The sequence below is a fragment of the Solanum dulcamara genome, chromosome 8 (assembly GCF_947179165.1).
Source record: "Solanum dulcamara chromosome 8, daSolDulc1.2, whole genome shotgun sequence".
Classification (NCBI taxonomy): Eukaryota; Viridiplantae; Streptophyta; class Magnoliopsida; order Solanales; family Solanaceae; genus Solanum; species Solanum dulcamara.
This window is the reverse complement of record NC_077244.1, coordinates 749,721-767,102: the sequence shown is the minus strand read 5'-3', so window position 1 is coordinate 767,102 and position 17,382 is coordinate 749,721. Positions and strand designations below refer to the sequence as shown.

The 17,382-nt window shown below is 40.1% G+C and overlaps 1 protein-coding gene across 2 annotated transcripts; it reads left to right on the top strand.

Moving 5' to 3' along the window:
- The first annotated feature begins 12,183 nt into the window (after positions 1–12,183).
- LOC129900682 (uncharacterized) lies at positions 12,184–15,576 on the top strand. Of its 2 annotated transcripts, none has more exons than XM_055975695.1 (2): positions 12,184–13,139; positions 13,486–15,286. In XM_055975695.1, the coding sequence occupies exons 1-2, from the start codon at positions 12,425–12,427 to the stop codon at positions 13,620–13,622; spliced, it is 852 nt and encodes a 283-aa protein (XP_055831670.1). In that variant the 5' UTR covers positions 12,184–12,424; the 3' UTR covers positions 13,623–15,286. The 2 variants fall into 2 exon arrangements, with proteins under 2 accessions (XP_055831670.1, XP_055831671.1); XM_055975696.1 differs by lacking the exon at positions 13,486–15,286 and adding an exon at positions 15,301–15,576 and having other exon boundaries at positions 12,191–13,139.
- The last annotated feature ends 1,806 nt before the right edge of the window (positions 15,577–17,382 follow it).

Genomic DNA, 17,382 nt, shown 5'->3' with positions numbered 1-17,382 from the left:
ATGCTTTAGTATCCAATTGTTTACAATTATGAGGATCTGCACCTGCACAGACAAACAAAAACAAAAACACCAAACCCAAAGCTGCCAATCTGCAGGTGGCTGCAGGTTCCCTAGGTTGCTTGTTGGTCTTTGTTTTGAGGTGGTTAGGCCTCTTGGAGTACCTGCACAGAAAAACAAAAACAACAAACTTGTATATGTTTCTTGTCTGTTGCAGGTTGATAGAGTTGTTGCTGGAATGTGTTAGTAGTTGAGAATGTGTTTGGCAAGCTGAGTGTGTTGCTCCAAAGCAGCCCCAAGATACTGCAGTCTTTTTAGCATGGGGAGTCTGCCAGCTGCATTGGTGAAGTTGAGAATGATTGATCATGGAGATCAATGCATTCTCCAGGAGGGGGCTGTAGTTGGGGTACCTGCATAGACAAACACAACCAACAATCCTTACCACCAAAGAGAGCTGCAGGCTGCTGCACCCATGTTCCTTGTGTGTTGCAAGTTGGTTGAATTGTTGCTGTGGTGTGTTGAAGTTAAAGAATGTGGTTGGGGGGCTGCTCCATAGAGGCCCCAGGACATTGCATCCCTCATAGCAGTTCCAAAGAGGGCCAGTTTTTGATGTCCCTAGGCAAAAACAAACAGCCAAATACAAACAACCAAACAACCACAAAATCCAGAAGGAAGTTGCTGCTCTGCACAGTCCTTGTGTAGGCCTCTTAGTGTAGGTATTTGTTTTGGTGGTTGTATCTGTGGTGTGATCTATGTAGGTGTTGGGAACACATGTTGATGAGTCCATCCTGACATCTGCATCTACACAAAAAACAAGAACCAGCAAGAAAGGAGCTGCTGCAAGTGTTGAGTTATTAGAGAAGGCATAGATGGAGTGGATTTGTTCCTTGTCTGTTGCAGGTTGGTGCTGGGGTGTGTTGATAATAGAGAATATGTTTGGCAAGCTGAGTGTGCTACTCCATATAAGCCCCAGGTTACTGCAGTCCTCATAGTAGTGCCAAAGAGATTCTAAGCAAAGAAAGTCAACCAAAGACAAGCAACAAAGCAAACAGGTGTTGAACTGCTGCAGGTGTTGCAGGTGTTGGGCTGCTGCAGGTGTTGAGTTGATGCAGGTGTTGTCCTCTATGTATTTGATGTTAAAGCATGTTGGTGTAAGTCTCCAACAACCTGCATATACACAGCAAATAACCAGACACAAGCAAAGACTTATACAGGTTAGTAGAGAGGAATGGATCTCAAATAGGCTTTTGGAGCCTGTTAGCATTTTCCATGTCGCTCGACTAACGTCTCCACTAATCCTTTTGAGCTGAAACTTCATGAGGTTTGCATATATATTCATTACTTTAGCCATGCAAAGTTTGAAGGCTTGTTTCCCAAGTTGGAGCTTCCATTTAGCAAAATTCTTCCTTTTTAAGGTTAAGACAGCTGATTGTTTCAAGCTCGCTCGCCTAACGTCTAAAATTATCCGTTTGGGCTGAAATTTCTTGGGCCTTATCAAAAACATATATGCTACCATCCTGCAAAGTTTGGGAGACTTTGGGCAAGTCCACAAGTTACTCCCTACCCTGCACCTGCTGCCCTGCTGAGGCTTAGAGGTTGCAGGGTGTTTGGAAGATGTTGTTGTGCTCTTGTCTATGTATTTGTTGTTGAAGAATGCTAATATATTACTCCAGACACCTGCAATAGTACAACAAACAAGCCCAAACAAAACATAATATACACAGACTAGCAATAAAGAGGGGACCTCAGTAAGAGCTTTGGAAAGTGTTATCATTTTCCAAGCCGCTCGACTAACGTCTCCAATTATCCATTTGAGCTGAAACTCTATGGAGTTAGCATGTATATCCTCTCCTTTAGTCCTGCAAAGTTTGAAGACTTGTTTCCCAAGTTGGATGGCCCAAATTACTAAAGACCCTCTCTTTAGGCTTAAGGCAGCTGAATGTTTCCATGTCGCTCGCCTAACGCCTCCAATTATCCGTTTGGGCTGAAACTTGTTGGAACTTATCACAATAATATATTCTAACATCCTGCAAAGTTTGGGGGGCATTGGACAAGTCCACATGCTACTCCACACCCTGCACCTGCTGCCCTGCTGAAGCTTAGAGGTTGCAGGGTGTTTGGAAGTTGTTTTTGTGCTCTTGTCTATGTATTTATTGTTGAAGAATGCTAATATATTACTCCAGACACCTGCAATAATACAACAACCAAGCCCAAGCAAAAAATAATGTACACAGACTAGTAATAAAGAAGGGACCTCAGTAAGAGCTTTGGAGAGTGTTATCATTTTCCACGTCGCTCGACTAACGTCTCCAATTATCCATTTGAGTTGAAACTTTATGGAGTTAGCATATATATCTTCTCCTTCAGTCCTGCAAAGTTTGAAGACTTTTTTCCCAAGTTGGAGGGTCCAAATTACTAAAGACCCTCTCTTTAGGCTTAAGGCAGCTGAATGTTTCCATGTCACTCGCCTAACGCCTTCAATTATCCGTTTGGGCTGAAACTTGTTGGAACTTGTCACAATAATATATTCTAACATCCTGCAAAGTTTGGGGGGCATTGGACAAGTCCACATGCTACTCCACACCCTGCACCTGCTGCCCTGTACCATCCTGCTAAATCCTAAATCTATTGGTAAGGAGATTATCCTATTAGAGCAGTAAATTAGGGAGACTCTCCCTTTTTCAATGGGCCTGATTATCATTATTAATATCAGTTAATAATTCATTGTATGAAGAAGTTCCTTCAATGTGGTTGATTGATCTTCTTCATCTTGGTTCTCCTGAAGCTAGCCATGCCAGCTTTGTCCATTTTGTAATGTCCCTTGGTCTCTCTTGGAAGCTGCTGAAAGCTGTAGTAGTGTTGTGTATAGCTTTTCATGTGGCTTTCCTTTGAGAGTGAATCTGCAGTATAATTAGCTTCCCTAAAGATATGACTGAACTGGAAATTCTCCAGTTTGCTAACCAATACCTGCAATTCATTAGTATAAGCAACAATGTTCCATGGAGGTTTAGCCTCTTGTTTGAGCCACTTGATTAGAAGTTCAGAATCCACTTCAAGGGCTACCCTGCTGTATCCATGTTGTAGGCACCACTGAATACCAATAATTGCTGCCTGCACTTCAGCTTGGTTATTAGAACCACAACCTAGTGGAGATGCAAAAACATATATTAACACTCCATTATGGTCCCTTAGAATGCCCCCTGCCCCTATCTTCCCTGGATTGTTAAGGGCACTCCCATCTGTGTTTAGCTTGATCATTGTAGGTTGTGGTTTAGTCCAGCATACTTTGGTTATTCTCAATTCATGTTGGCTTTTTTCAACCATGGTAACCAAATCTGCCCAATTACTTGGCAACTCAATATATGGATACACAGTGGAGATAAGCATATATAGATCTTTGGATATTGAGAATATTACTCTAGTTGCATTAGACTTCTTGCCCCCATACTTGCATGCACATCTATTCTTCCATAGATTCCAACACACAAAAATGGGGGTAGCCTGCATTACTAACTTATGTAGCTCATTGTTAGTTTTGACTAGCCACCACCTCATCAATAGGTTTTTTAGAGGAATGTTGCTGTGTTGCAGACCCCAGTACCTTGAGAAGTGCTTCCATATGTGTTGTGCAAAGTAACCTGATACAAAGATATGCTCTATATCATCAAGACCTGCTCTATAACAACAGGAGCATGCTGCAGGAGCATGTCCAAATGCTACTATTCTGTCATTTGTGGGGAGTTTAAGTCTGAAAGCTCTCCAAAGCAGAAAAGAGGCCTTGAAAGGAATACTACTGTGCCATATGTTGCTGTTAGTGGTTGATCTTGTCTTTTTCTTCCTTACCAACTCCCAGGCTGATGAACAAGTGAAATTACCATGAGAGTTAGGCTTCCAGTAAGCTTGATCCTGCATATTTGGATTGTAGCTGATGGGAGTGCTGAGAATCTTGTGCACCAGCTGAGGGGGTGCATGTTTTCTTACTTTCTCTTCATTCCATCCTCCATTTTCCATGAATTCTGATACAATAGAGTTATTCAATCTGGGGAGACTTTCATTGTGGTAAGCTAAGGGACCTACCCCTAGCCAATCATCCCACCAAAAGCTGCTTGTTCCAGACTTAATCCACCACTGTATATGAGGTTCTATATCCTTTTTGTTGCTCATCATATGCTTCCACATTAGGGACTGTCCTGTGTTCCACTTTTTAATGACTGGATGAGCCCTTTGGCAGTATTTTGCTTTAAGGAATTCCCCCCATAGAGTCTTCTTTGATCTGAAAGTCCACCACTGTTTGTATTGGAAGGATAAGCACACATCCTCTAATTTTTTAACACCTATACCACCCTCCTCATAAGGATAACTGAGAGTATCCCAAGAGGCCCAGTGATATTTTCTTCTTTCAGTATCCCATCCCCAAAAAAAATCAGCAATTAGTCTTCTGATCTGATTCATGGTGGTCTTGGTAGGACTGATAGCCGACAGCAGTTGTATAGGAATGGATTGCAGCACTGTTTTCACCAAGGCGACTCTACCTCCATAGCTTAACATTTTAGTCTGCCATCCCCTAATCCTGCTTAGAACCTTAGAAACCATACTAGAGAAGTATATGATCCTTTGTCTTCCTATATATAGGGGGCAGCCTAGGTAAGTGATTGGGCCATGAGTGCATTTGTATCCTGTGATCATGCTGACCCTATCCACCACACCAGAGGGAGTATTCAGTGGCATCATGGTTTGACTCTTATCTTTATTGATAAGTTGTCCTGAAATAGCTTCATACAGTTTAAGAGTTTTGGTAATCAGTGTAAGTGAGAAGTTGCTGGTAGATGTGAAAATGATCACATCATCTGCAAAGCTCAAGTGATTTACTTGAGGACCTCTTCTTTCCATCTGGAATCCTGTGTATAAATGATGGTGATGAAGATTGTTGAGAAGCCTAGACAGAACTTCAGCTCCAATGATGAATAAGGTAGGGGATAGGGGGTCTCCTTGCTTGAGTCCTCTTGTAGAGTGGAAGAAGCCATGCCTTGCACCATTAATGATGACTGAGTACCAATTGTTTGACATAATCCTCCAAACCATATCAATCAACACTTCTCCAAACCCCATTTTCCTCATGACCATACAAATGAATGACCAAGAGACCCTATCATAGGCCTTGGCCATATCCAACTTTATCACCACATTATCCCCAGCCTTTGGTCTCTTAATATTGTGGATGATTTCTTGAGCTAACATTATGTTCTCAGCAATACTCCTACCTTTAACAAATCCAGATTGGTTATCTGAGATTAGCTGAGGCAATATAGGAGCAATTCTGATGCTTATCAACTTAGAAATGATCTTGTTAGTGAAGTTGCTGAGAGAAATAGGCCTGTATTCTGATAGGCTGTTGGGATGCTCATTCTTAGGAAGTAGAGCTAAGCATGCATGAGAAATAAACTTGGGAATACCATGTCCATTGAAGAAATACTGGACTAATCTCAGTAGGTCTTCACAGATGATATCCCAGCATGAATGAAAGAATTTCCCATTCATTCCATCTGGTCCAGCAGCTGATGTAGGGCTCATAGAAAATACAACTTTCTTCAGCTCATCCATAGTAGGTAAGGCTTGCAGGCTCTCATTCTGCTCCTCTGTAACCATCCTTGGAATGCACTTAAGAACATCTTCCCTGATCAGTCTCTCTTCTCCAGTGAATATTTTTTCAAAGTGTGCTGTGGCAGCTCTTGCAATATTGTCTTCACCTTGAATAGTATTGCCTTGTTCATCATTAATCTGATGGATGAATAACCTTCTTCTTCTTCCTCTGATAATAGCATGAAAATAGCTGGTATTGGCATCTCCATCTTTGAACCAATGAAGTTGACTTTTCTGCTTTAAGATAGCCTTCTCCATCTTCAGATATCTGATGTACTGAGCATTGATCTGATGTAGCTTGGACCTGTTCTCTTCAGTATTGTCACTAATTATTTTTTCTTCAGCTTGTCTCACCTGCTCTTCATATTCTTTTACTGAAGCAAAGATGTCCCCAAACTCATTTCTTGACCACTTACTAAGAGTATTAGAAACTCTTTTCAGCTTTTGTTGGAAGGTTCCCATTGGATTTCCTTCCACAGGATTATCCCAACATGCTTTTACAGTGCTAAGGAAATTGTCATTGTCTGTCCAGCAGTTTAGAAATTTGAAATACTTGATAACATTACCTTGTTTTGCCCTGCTTTCCATCAATAGAGGGCAATGGTCAGATCCTGTGGAGGCTAAGTGACTGACAGTTGTTACAGGCATGACTTCTAACCAAGAATCATTAACCATGGCCCTGTCAAGTCTTTTCCAAATTCTAGCATCTTTGTCCCTATTGTTGCACCAGGTGAACTTCTGCCCACAGAACCCCAGATCAGTGAGTCCACATGCTTCTATCACACTAATAAACTCAAAGCTCTTGTTCACATTATATGGCTGGCCCCCTATCTTTTCTTCAACATCTGTAATAACATTGAAGTCTCCAATGGTGCACCAAGGCTTCTCCTTACTGGAGAACTACAACATCTTGTCCCATAAGTCTCTTCTCATGTAATCCTTGCACTTTGCATAGACAAAGGTAATGAGGTAGCTATTAGGACAAGCCACATGATTGATCTCACAAGTGATCTGCTGCTCATCCTGGTCCAAAAATGTTGCAGGCAATGTCTTTGTTCCAGAATAACCAGATTTTGCTATTGGAGTTGGACATAACATTATCCATACCTAGCTGAATTCTGTGGAATTAAATTTGAGATTTGTTGGAAAAAGGTTCCAGCACTGCTATGATAGACAGCTTATGAAAGTCTTTCAACCTTTGTAACCTATCAAGGGTCCCCTGAGTATCAATACTCCTTGCATTCCAGCAGATTGTACTAATCATCAGGGTTTTTGAGTTTTGGACCTAGTGTTGATGTTGCTGTTGACAACAACATTAGCAAAACTGCTGATGATACTTTGTTTAGTCTTCTTCTTTGTCTGCTTACTTTTAGAGGGTGGCTCCTTCTTTTTCTTGTCTTGCTGACTTTCCTTCTGCAATACAGCTGTCATTGTAGATCTGAATGCCTCCAGGTGATCTTCTTTTTGTGCCTCTTCCCCATGGTCATGGTCTTCCACATCTTCAGAATGAGTGACCCTATGTGCATCAGATGATCCCTGGGACTTAGCAACCAGTTGGACCTCATCCTCATGCACCTTGTCCCTGGATGGGCTGGAAGCCTTAATTTCACTCACAGCATCCTCATCCTCAGAGTCAGTCATTGGTTGATAATCACTGTCCTCTTCATCTTCCAGAGGCTGGTCATCAGAATCTTCCTCATTCTCAGACTCACACACAGCATACTCATCTTCTTGTATGTTGAGGGTGTAGGTGAGCTGAGGTAGATCAGTAGCTCTCTCAGTGATGATTTCAGCTGGATTTCTGGGAGATGTAGGAATGCAATGGGCTTGGAGAGGAATGATATTCATCCCCACCTGGTCATCATCTAAGACAATTTGTTGACACCCCTGCTCCCCTTGCTGTACTATCACACTGTCCATTTTGGGAGTTTGACATTTATCAGTTGAGTTCATTTCTTTTATTTTCTTTTTGATGGCTTCTCTTCTTTTCTTGCTCAGCTTATTCTTCTGAACAGTAGTAATTTTACCACTAGTACTGGGATGAGATCCCAGATCTTTGGCCATGGCACCTTTGCTAGCTTGCATGGTAAGTTCAACAATACTCTCATGCATAGCATGAGGGGGTACCCCTCCCCTATTGGTTTCCCCATCCTGCATGTTAGTGGGGTTCTCCTGTACACTTCCATCCTTTCCTCCTTCAACTACCAGATCAACAGCAACAATATTAATATTTGGGAGGTTCAGGGGTATTGGGAGTGATAAGTCAATACCTGAGTTCCTTGCAACATTGTTCCCTTGAGCAATACCTGTTAAGATAGTACTTGTGCATTCAATATGGGGGGATGTGGTTTGTGGGAGAGATAAGTCAATACCTTGTCTCTGATTTGGAGTGCTTTCCTGCATTGTTGATGAACTCCTCACTATTGAGTTCTTTTGAATGTGTGTGTTCCCTGCAATTTGGTTAGTGGGTTGGTCTTGCATAGCAAGATCAACATGAACATTTGGAATAGAGATAGAAGTAGTAGTTTTACCTGGATTTACTTTGCTTTGCTGCACTGCAACATACTTACCTTTGGTTAATACTCCTGCAGCTCTTATTTCTTGGTTCAGCTGGCCATTAATGTGTCCTTTGTTCTGTTTCCTTCTCTGAGTTTGCCAAGCATTGTCCTCCTTGCTAGTCTTATTGTTCTGTGACTGTTGTGGTATATTGGATGTCAAAGGATTTTGGTGCACCTGTAAGTTGTCAGGTTGAGGTTGGTTGTGCTCTTTGCTCTCTCCCTGAGTTTGACTTGTATTTTTTGTTGTATTTTCAGAACTTTTCTTTTTCATTTGTTCTTCATCTCTTCTCTTGATATTACACACATGCACCTTGTGCCCCTGATGCTTGCAATACATGCAGTACTCAGGTACACTCTCATATAAAAGTTCCTGCCATCTTCCTATTGTAGGATCACTTTTGTCATGCCCAAGCCATACATGATGGGGTCTTTCTTGTGTAAGGTTGACCTGCACTCTTACCTTAGCAGTACTTCCCCTAGTCTTCTGAATAGAGGCTGCATCCATGAAGAGTACTTTCCCCACAGGAGCAAGGAGAGTGGTCAGGAATTCCTTATCATAACAGTGCCAGGGGAGTTCAGGAAGGGCAACCCAGACTGGGACAATGGGAGTCTCCTCCTCAGGCCTAAAAGTTGGAGTCCATGTTTGTATCCTCATGGATTGGCCTTCAATGGTCATTCTTTGCTTGGTCCACACAGTTGTGTAGTCCAATTCATTGTCCAAGTCAATATACACATGTCTGGCATTGAAATGGGCAATTTTAACACCCCCTACCAATTGAGTTTGGAGAATGAAGCTTCTCCTTATTAGCTCCACCTTAGGCATAGTGTTGCTGAATTTTCCAACAAGGGTATATTTACACTTTTCAGCCAATTTCACCATGAAATCCTCTTTGTCATAAATGACAGCTGGTAGGCCTTGTCTGGTGGTGTAAATAGGAGCAGACAAATTAAGAGGGATATCATTTTTTGCTTGGTTCAGCCTCAGTTTGGAAGCAAAGGTTTGGATGACTGTATATGGGGCTGGCTGAGGGACCTGTTCCTTTCTATTAGGGAACTGGTTCTTTGGGGGATTTTTAGTGATGCTTTCTATTGGCTGGGGCTGGTTACTAACAGGTTTGGGGCCCTGGTTATTGGGGTTAAGCCTATCAAAATTGGAGGAGACTTTAGGGAAGCTATTTTGAATCATGTTGTTGGCCCTGTTTTGAGAGTTGGTATTAGGCTGTGGATTAGTATGCTCAGTATCCTGCATGACCATACTAGGAGCAGTACCAGGGAGTGCACAGACTCCCCTGGAGTTCAACAAGTTAGCATCAACAATTATAGGATTAGAGGGATGCCCATTTGCACTATGCTTACCAATGTGATGGATAGACTCATTAACATTAGGCACCACATTATTATTCAAACATTGCACAAGATTATTAGGATTCTCAATATGCTTAGACTGTATTTGCATATACTGACCCTGCATATTGAGTTCAAGAGAGTGAGAGGACTTACCTTGTGTTCCTGTGGTTGAGCTGCTGCTGTGGGGGTGGTTCAATCCTTTTGGCATTTGATTCGTTTGATTATTTTGGGATTGAATACCATTGGCAAGGTACTGAGATTGATAATTTGCCAATGTAATCTCCTCAGTTCTAACATCACTGTGACTATCTTCCTCAAGCAAGTCTTGACGACTTTTTGGATTTGAACTTTTCGGAGCTAATTTGGGGTCTGTAGTTTGTGTAGGAAGCCTCACAACAGCCTTAGGAACATTTTGATATTGGCCCCTCATCATTTGTCTCGCCGGAACTCCGGCGACCCCACTGTGGTTGTCGTCTTGACGACTTTTCAAATTTGACTCGATTGGTAGTGATTCAAGGCTTGCCACATAGCTAGGAAGCTTCTCAACACTGTCACGAACCTGTTGAACTATACCTTGAACCAGTTGGCTCGCCGGAGCTCCGGCGCCCTCTTCACGTTCAGAATTCAAATTAAAATTCGAAGCTTTTGGTAGAGATTCGAGCTGGTTTTGGATACCTGGTAGGTTCTCCTTATCCAACTTAGTGAGTTGGCATTGATTTTGAGATGAAATTGTTGCCTGAGCTCCGGTGCCAAAATCGCGGTCAGTGGTCAAATTGAAATTTGAGATTCCAAATTGATATTCGAGCTGGTTGTTTATGCCTGTGAGGTGCTCCATGTCCAGCTGAGTATTTTGACATTGAGTTTGGTCCTTTAAGCTTGCCGGAGTTCCGGCGCCGGCGTCGATATTATCACCGGCGATAGCTACGCCGGTGAAACTTGTCCCATTATGTGCGCCATCGTCTGGGGAACAATCCCCAGTGGTCATATCCTCTCGAACATGGCCGGAACTAGGTCGAACGAGTGATGGAAACTGCGGCGGCGCAGTTAACTTCGCCTCTTCAGCCGCCAGTGAATATCTCGACCATGGATGATTCAACCGATTTGATTTTTGCATATTGTGTAGTTCTTGCAATGCTGATGATTCCCCAATTGTTTGTCCGATTCGAATCCGCCCAGCTTTCTCCAAATCGTTGATGTGATGAACCCAGGCAAGTTGCTCCTCCGACAGTGCTACAGTGATCGCCGACTGATTTTGCACTTTGGAGGGGCTACGGGTGGAATTTTCCGATGCTACGACTTGCGTTGCATTCATGTCGTCGTTATCTTCGTTCCTATTTTTTCATTTAATTTTCCTTTTTACTTATTACGAAAAATTTTAAAAAAATATTTTTTTTCTATTATATCCTCAATTTATTAACATTGAGTTAATATCTTTGAAAAATATAGTGAGTAAATATACTTAAAACTCTTTCAATTAATAGGATAAAATGGTAAACTCACTATATCAATTAGGGTCTGTTTGGAAAGCCATATGGTAATTGAAATTGGTGTAATTACTAGGGTAGCAATTAGCAGTCTAGTAATTACAATGATCTGTTTGTTTGCCACAATGTAATTACAATTGTACTGTTTGATTGCACAAGTGTAATTACAAAGTTATAATAAATTTAAAAAATAAAAGTTAATTATCTAAACTTAAAACTTTATATTAGACAAATAAGGGCCTTTGTAAATGATATTAATATTTAATATATAAATTGTCTTTTAAAAGTATATTAATTTATAAACATACATTCTTACTAATATTATAAAAAATAATTAATTTATATTTTTTAAAATTAGTATATTTTAATTAATTAATCATAGAAATTAAAAAGACAAGATTTCTTTGAACATCATGAAATACATGTTTGACAAAAATATTAATCTTATAAATATAATGTCATAAAATTATTAAACTACTTGACAAAAAGATGTTCTATCAAGTCTAACTAAAAAATAAATGGCTTGCAATGAGAAATATCAAGTCAATACTACTAAATAAATGAAACTGAAAATATAACATAAGTTCTAAATTCAAAATAAAATTTTAAACACATACTACTCTTATGTCAAATTTCAACATAATGTACATAAATATAATTTAAAAGGAAAAAAAACACGTAAATTTGCAACCTTATTCAATAATGACTTCTACTTTAATTTAAAAATCCGAATACTAGCAAAATTATGCTAATAAAAATAAAAAACATAGAATAAAAAAAAGTAATACGAAAAATTGCATGGAATCACATGAAGTAAAAGTTAAAAATGAGAAGGAAAAAAATTTAAATAATAAAAAAAATATTTTTAGAAAATATTAAAATAATAAAAATATTAATAAAAAATAATTTAAAATAAAAAAAATAAAAATAGAAATAAAAAAAAGAAATAAAAAAATCAACTTATAATTACATGTAATTATACCAATTCATAGCTACTCCCAAAAATTATAGGAGAATTATATAGTATAACTATCTGCCAATTACACTTAATTATTTGCTGACTAAACAGTTACATGATCAAACAATCAGTATTATGAGGTGACTTGAAAGAGACCCTTCTTATTTTCTTAATAGTCGTGCAAGTCAAAATTTGGCAAGAGAGAGAGAGTATAAAAATATAGATAATTTACAGCCCCAAATATCCTTAGATGCTTCTGGAATTTGCTCAATTTTGCTTAGTCGCCATTGACACCAAACTACCCAGATCTTGTTCTTCCTTAATCTGCTGTTTATAGATCAATTAAGGTGAATTTAAGCAGATTTGAACTGTAGATTTGTGAAAGAAAGTGTAAAATTGAACTCCATTGGTTGTGTGTAGTGTGTTTTCATGAAGTTTCAATGTCGCCCAAGACTCTAGATTCACGTCAAGCCATTGAATCATGTACATATCATCTACATTCTTGGAAACCCTTTCAGTTTCCGATTCCAAATTCCAAAACCCTAGATTCAGATTCTCCAAAAACTTACTCCCCATCTACCCATGGTGGGGTGCATACAAAGCGTCAATGTAGAGCAGATCGAACAACTTCTATCCCAATTGAAGCTCTTGACATGTCAAAGCTTAGTTTATTTGAGGAGGATCGGCCTTTATCGGTTCATAAGCGGGAGAATCTTAGGTTGATAGCTGGTAAGCGTCGGCGTCGTGGGTCTCGTTCTGTATCCGGGAGGAGTAGTGATCGGAGTGGGACTCGTCGTCGGTGTTGCTCGGTTGGAGCTTCAGCAGCTTATGGGACTTGTTCGGATTTTCCTGTTGCTGTTGGGACTGATTCGAGTGGGGAGTTGTTCGTTAATGGGGATATGCATTGGACATTGGATGTTAGTGAGGTTACGAAGAATTTAAGGAAGGAGAAGGAAGGTGGTGGTGGGGTTGGTGAAAAAGAGAGTATTTTAAATGGTTTGTCTGTGCAAAGTGGGAATTTTGAGGGGTTGGGTAATGAATCAGGGTATGGGAGTGAACCAGGGTATCGAGGCGATGCAGAGTTTGGATATGGTGATGAGTTTGATGAAGAAGAAGATGATCAACGGCTTTCCTTCTGGGGTGACGAATTTGGAGGTATATCCTGCATTCTGCATTTGTTGTTTCATTGTTCTGTTCTTTTAAATAGTTGTATTGTTTGAACCAGTTTAAGCATACCTTGGCTGTTCCTATGGGTACCTGGTAGCTCCCACCAGTAGATGGGAAGGCATAGGTAGATGGGAAGAAATTACTTAAATCTTTTTACCCGTTGAGACCTCATGGTTCTCCTCCTGCTTCATTAACCATTAGACCACATCCTAGCACATCTTAAATTATACAATAAGCCACAATCCAAAACTAGTTCGTTGTAGGTTAATGAATCGTTATATCCATTTAGCTTCATTTGGGCGTGTTGTGTTGATTGTTTTATTGTACTTCTTAGATTTGCTCGAAGTATTTATCTGTTGCAAGTTGGAACGGAAAGAAGTAATCCAGCAAAGTTGTGCCAGCACTATTGATGTTAATTCATTCATGCTTTCATTTGTTCTGGGGATTGATTGTCAGTCCTTCAGCATTTGAAAGAACATTGAGAAAAGGGAGGGTGCGGAAGTTATTAAACGTTGATCGAGGAGAAAGTTGGATATGGCCATATGCAAATGGTGGATTTCTAATGGCTGATAGCAACTTGATGAATAAAATTACAAGATTTGCAGATGTACATGTCACTAACCCAATCATTGGGACAGAGGATTAAACTTGGTTTTAGAAGTTGAGATAAAAGTATGCCATGAAATTGCTTTTCAATTAAATATCCAAGTTGGAGGTTTGCAATGGACTTTGGATATGTTTAAGATAAGTAAAGTATCGTGAACTGTAGAGATTTTACTTGTGCTTGTCTTAAAGCCCAAGATTGCTTTACTTGCACTGTTGGTTTTCATATACCCGTCTGACTTCCAACCCCCCTCCTCAGAAAAAAAAAGAAGCCTTTTTTATGTAAGGAAAATACTTTTATTAATAGTGTGACTTCCAACTTATATGTTGGAATATACTCTACAGACAGTTTTCTCTTCCAAATCCACTTTTCCTATAAGTGGTAAAAATGGTCTTATTTCTTTGTGTTGACAAGCAGGATTAAGACTATTATCTACTTAATTGATAGGGAAATCCATTCTTAAATGTGTCTGTTTTCTCACTTGCGTCTTGTTAACAAAATTTGTTCCAGATTAGTGTTTTAACTACCGTATATATTCACACGTCTTATGACATAATTAACAATATGTGCTATTCTACTTGTGGCTTTTACTTTCACAGCAACATCAATGGCCCATTAACCCATTTGACTCTTGAGTAGGGTTTGGAAAGGGAATGGAAATGATAGGGATGCATTAGGAGGTACTTGTCTTTGTCCATTTGTGTAAGGGAGTAAAATTGACGCTTTTCAACTGTTTTGATTTCTCAAAGATTAGAGGTGGAGGTATAATCTGGAAAATCAAATTGGTTGAGGTGGTCCTTTGCTGAAATCCAGGGAGATTAGTGAATCTTACATAATCAGCATCCCTCTCTCCATCTTGTTTTTTTTTCTTCTGTTGTACTTCTCCCTTTCTAAGAAAGTTTCAGTTTCTTCTAGTAGATAGGAACCAGATATAATGTCTTTTTATCACCTTTTCCCTTGACACTAGTGATGTCAAATTTTCTTACTGGCTCTAAGTAATAATTTGTCTCTACTTGGCATAAATGCTGGTAATCATGGTGAAAAAAATTCAGAAGAATGGCACAAGGTTACTGGGGGTTATCTGTAGCTTGTGACTTGTGAGCAAGGCAGTGTTACCACTTCGTTCTACTGCAAAGGCTACTATTATTAAATATAGTATAACCAGGGTAGAGATGGGTTAAAATTCACCGAACAAATTCACATGGCTTCTTCGTGTTCGTGTGTTTTACTTTTTTATATTTAGGATTCCTTACTGAAAATTCTGGTTCCACCACTGGTATAATCATGTAAATATATATGCTGGGATCTTTACCAGTGGCAGGTGGTTAAAATGCTTTTATAAGCAGACTGTTTTTGTTGAAATCTCAATTGGGGAGGGGTGTGGCTGCAGGATTCTTAGACAGTTAGATTGAGCTTGCTGTTGTCATGATTTCTGTTAGTAGATCAGTAGTACTTCATCACTTGGTGCTTTTGAATGCTAATTGAGTATAAGCCCACCTATTTACTGCTTAACTTGTTTCATTGGTCTCTTGCTTGTACTAACAGCACTCTCTAGGATGGAGAAAGTTGGAGAGAACACATTGCAGAAGGTGCACCATAGATGTCGGCGGAGGAAACAAGATTGTAGAATGGTGATCCCTTGAGGTTGTTGATGTTGATGAGTATAATTTTATCACTATTATCGATAGCTGATTCCAAGATTTTGTCAGTGATATGATCGTATAGTTCATGAGCATAACCTTTGTGGTTTGAATACAGAATCTGCTGCTGTAAATATGCGCAAATGATGCTTGTATTATTTATTTCTTACTTTCATGCTCCCATGATGTTGTCCATGATATGTTTTGTTGGGGATTAGACAAGTGATTGTATTTGTTGTACAATTTAACGAGTTGTTTGGTAGGGTGTACAAGAACAAGGGTGATATTCAAAACTGTAATAATTACGGAGGTATCAAATTGTTGAGTCACATTATGAAAATTTGGGAGAGGGTGGTAGAGACAAGGGTGAGGAGAAGAGTGTCAATTTCAGAGAACCAATTCGGGATCGTGCCGGGGCAGTCGACTACTGAAGCAATTCATCTTATGCGGAGATTGATGGAGAAATTTAGGGAAAGAAAGAGGGATTTTCATATGTTGTTCATTGATCTTGAAAAGGCTTATGACAAAGTGCTGAGGGAGGTTCTCTAGAGGTGCGTGGAGGCTAAAAGTGTTTCGATGGTTTATATTAGGGCAATACAGGATATGTATGTTGGAGCCAAGACTCAGGTTAGGACGATGAGAGGTGATTCAGAGCACTTTCCTGTTGAGATGGGACTACATCAGGGATCTGTGTTGAGTTTCTTTCTTTTTTGCTTTGGTGATGGATGATCTGACACGATCTATTCAAGAGGAGGTGTCATGGTGTATGCTATTTGTAGATGACATAGTTTTGATTGATGAGACTCGGGACAGAGTCAATGATAAGTTGGAGGTTTGGAAACAAACTTTGGAGTCGAAAGGGTTCAAATTGAGCAGGACCAAGACAGAATACCTAGAGTGCAAATTCAGTATTACATCCGATGGAGAGGGCACGGGAGTGAGGCTTGCCACTCAACCTATCGTCAAGAGAGAAAACTTTAAATATCTTGGATTCGTCATCCAGAGTAATGGGGACATCGACGAGGATGTCACGCATCGCATTGGGACAGCACAGACGAAATAGAGGCTTGCCTCTGGAGTCCTGTATGATAAGAAGGTACCCCCAGAACTTAAATGTAAGTTTTCCAGAATGGTGGCTAGGCCGTCGTCGTTATATGGTACGGAGTGTTGGCTAGTCAAGAATTGTCATGTTCAGAAGATGCATGTTGCGAAGATGAGGATGGATGTGTGGACATATACTAGGTTTGATAAAATTACGAATGAGGCTATTCGAGATAAGGTGAGAGTGGCTTTGGTGGCAGATAAGATGAGAGAAGCGAGACTGAGATGGTTTGAAAATGTGCAGAGGAGGTGTGTCGACGCCCCAGTTAGGAGGTGCGAGCGGTTGGATTTGGCCAGTCAAGAACTGTCATGTTCAGAAGATGCATATTACGGAGATGAGGATGGATGTGTGGACATACTAGGTGTGATAAGATTAGGAACGAGGCTATTCGAGATAAGGTGAGAGTGACTTTGGTGGCAGATAAGATGAGAAAAGCGAGACTGAGATGGTTTGAACATGTGCAGAGGAGGTGTGTCGACGCCCCAGTTAGGAGGTGCGAGCGGTTGGATTTGGGTGCTACGCAAAAGGGTAGGGGTAGATCGAAAAAGTATTGGGGAGAGGTGATTAGATAGGATATGACGCAACTTCATATCACCGAGGACATGACCTTAGATAGAAAGGAGTGGAGGTCGCGTATTAAGATAGAAAACTAGTAAGGGTAGAAGGTTAGCAGGGGCAGAGTGTGGTATTGTCCTGTGACAGTCTTAGGCCTAGGCGTGCCAGTTTAGTTGTGTTGTTACTGCCATCTGACTAACATTTTCTTGCTATTAATATTGTTCTAGTTTTGTAGAATCTGTAGCGCTTCTTGTTTTAGCTGATATGGTATAATATATATTGTTGCTCTCTCTTTCTTGAAACATGTGCTTTTAAGTCGAGTGTCTTTCG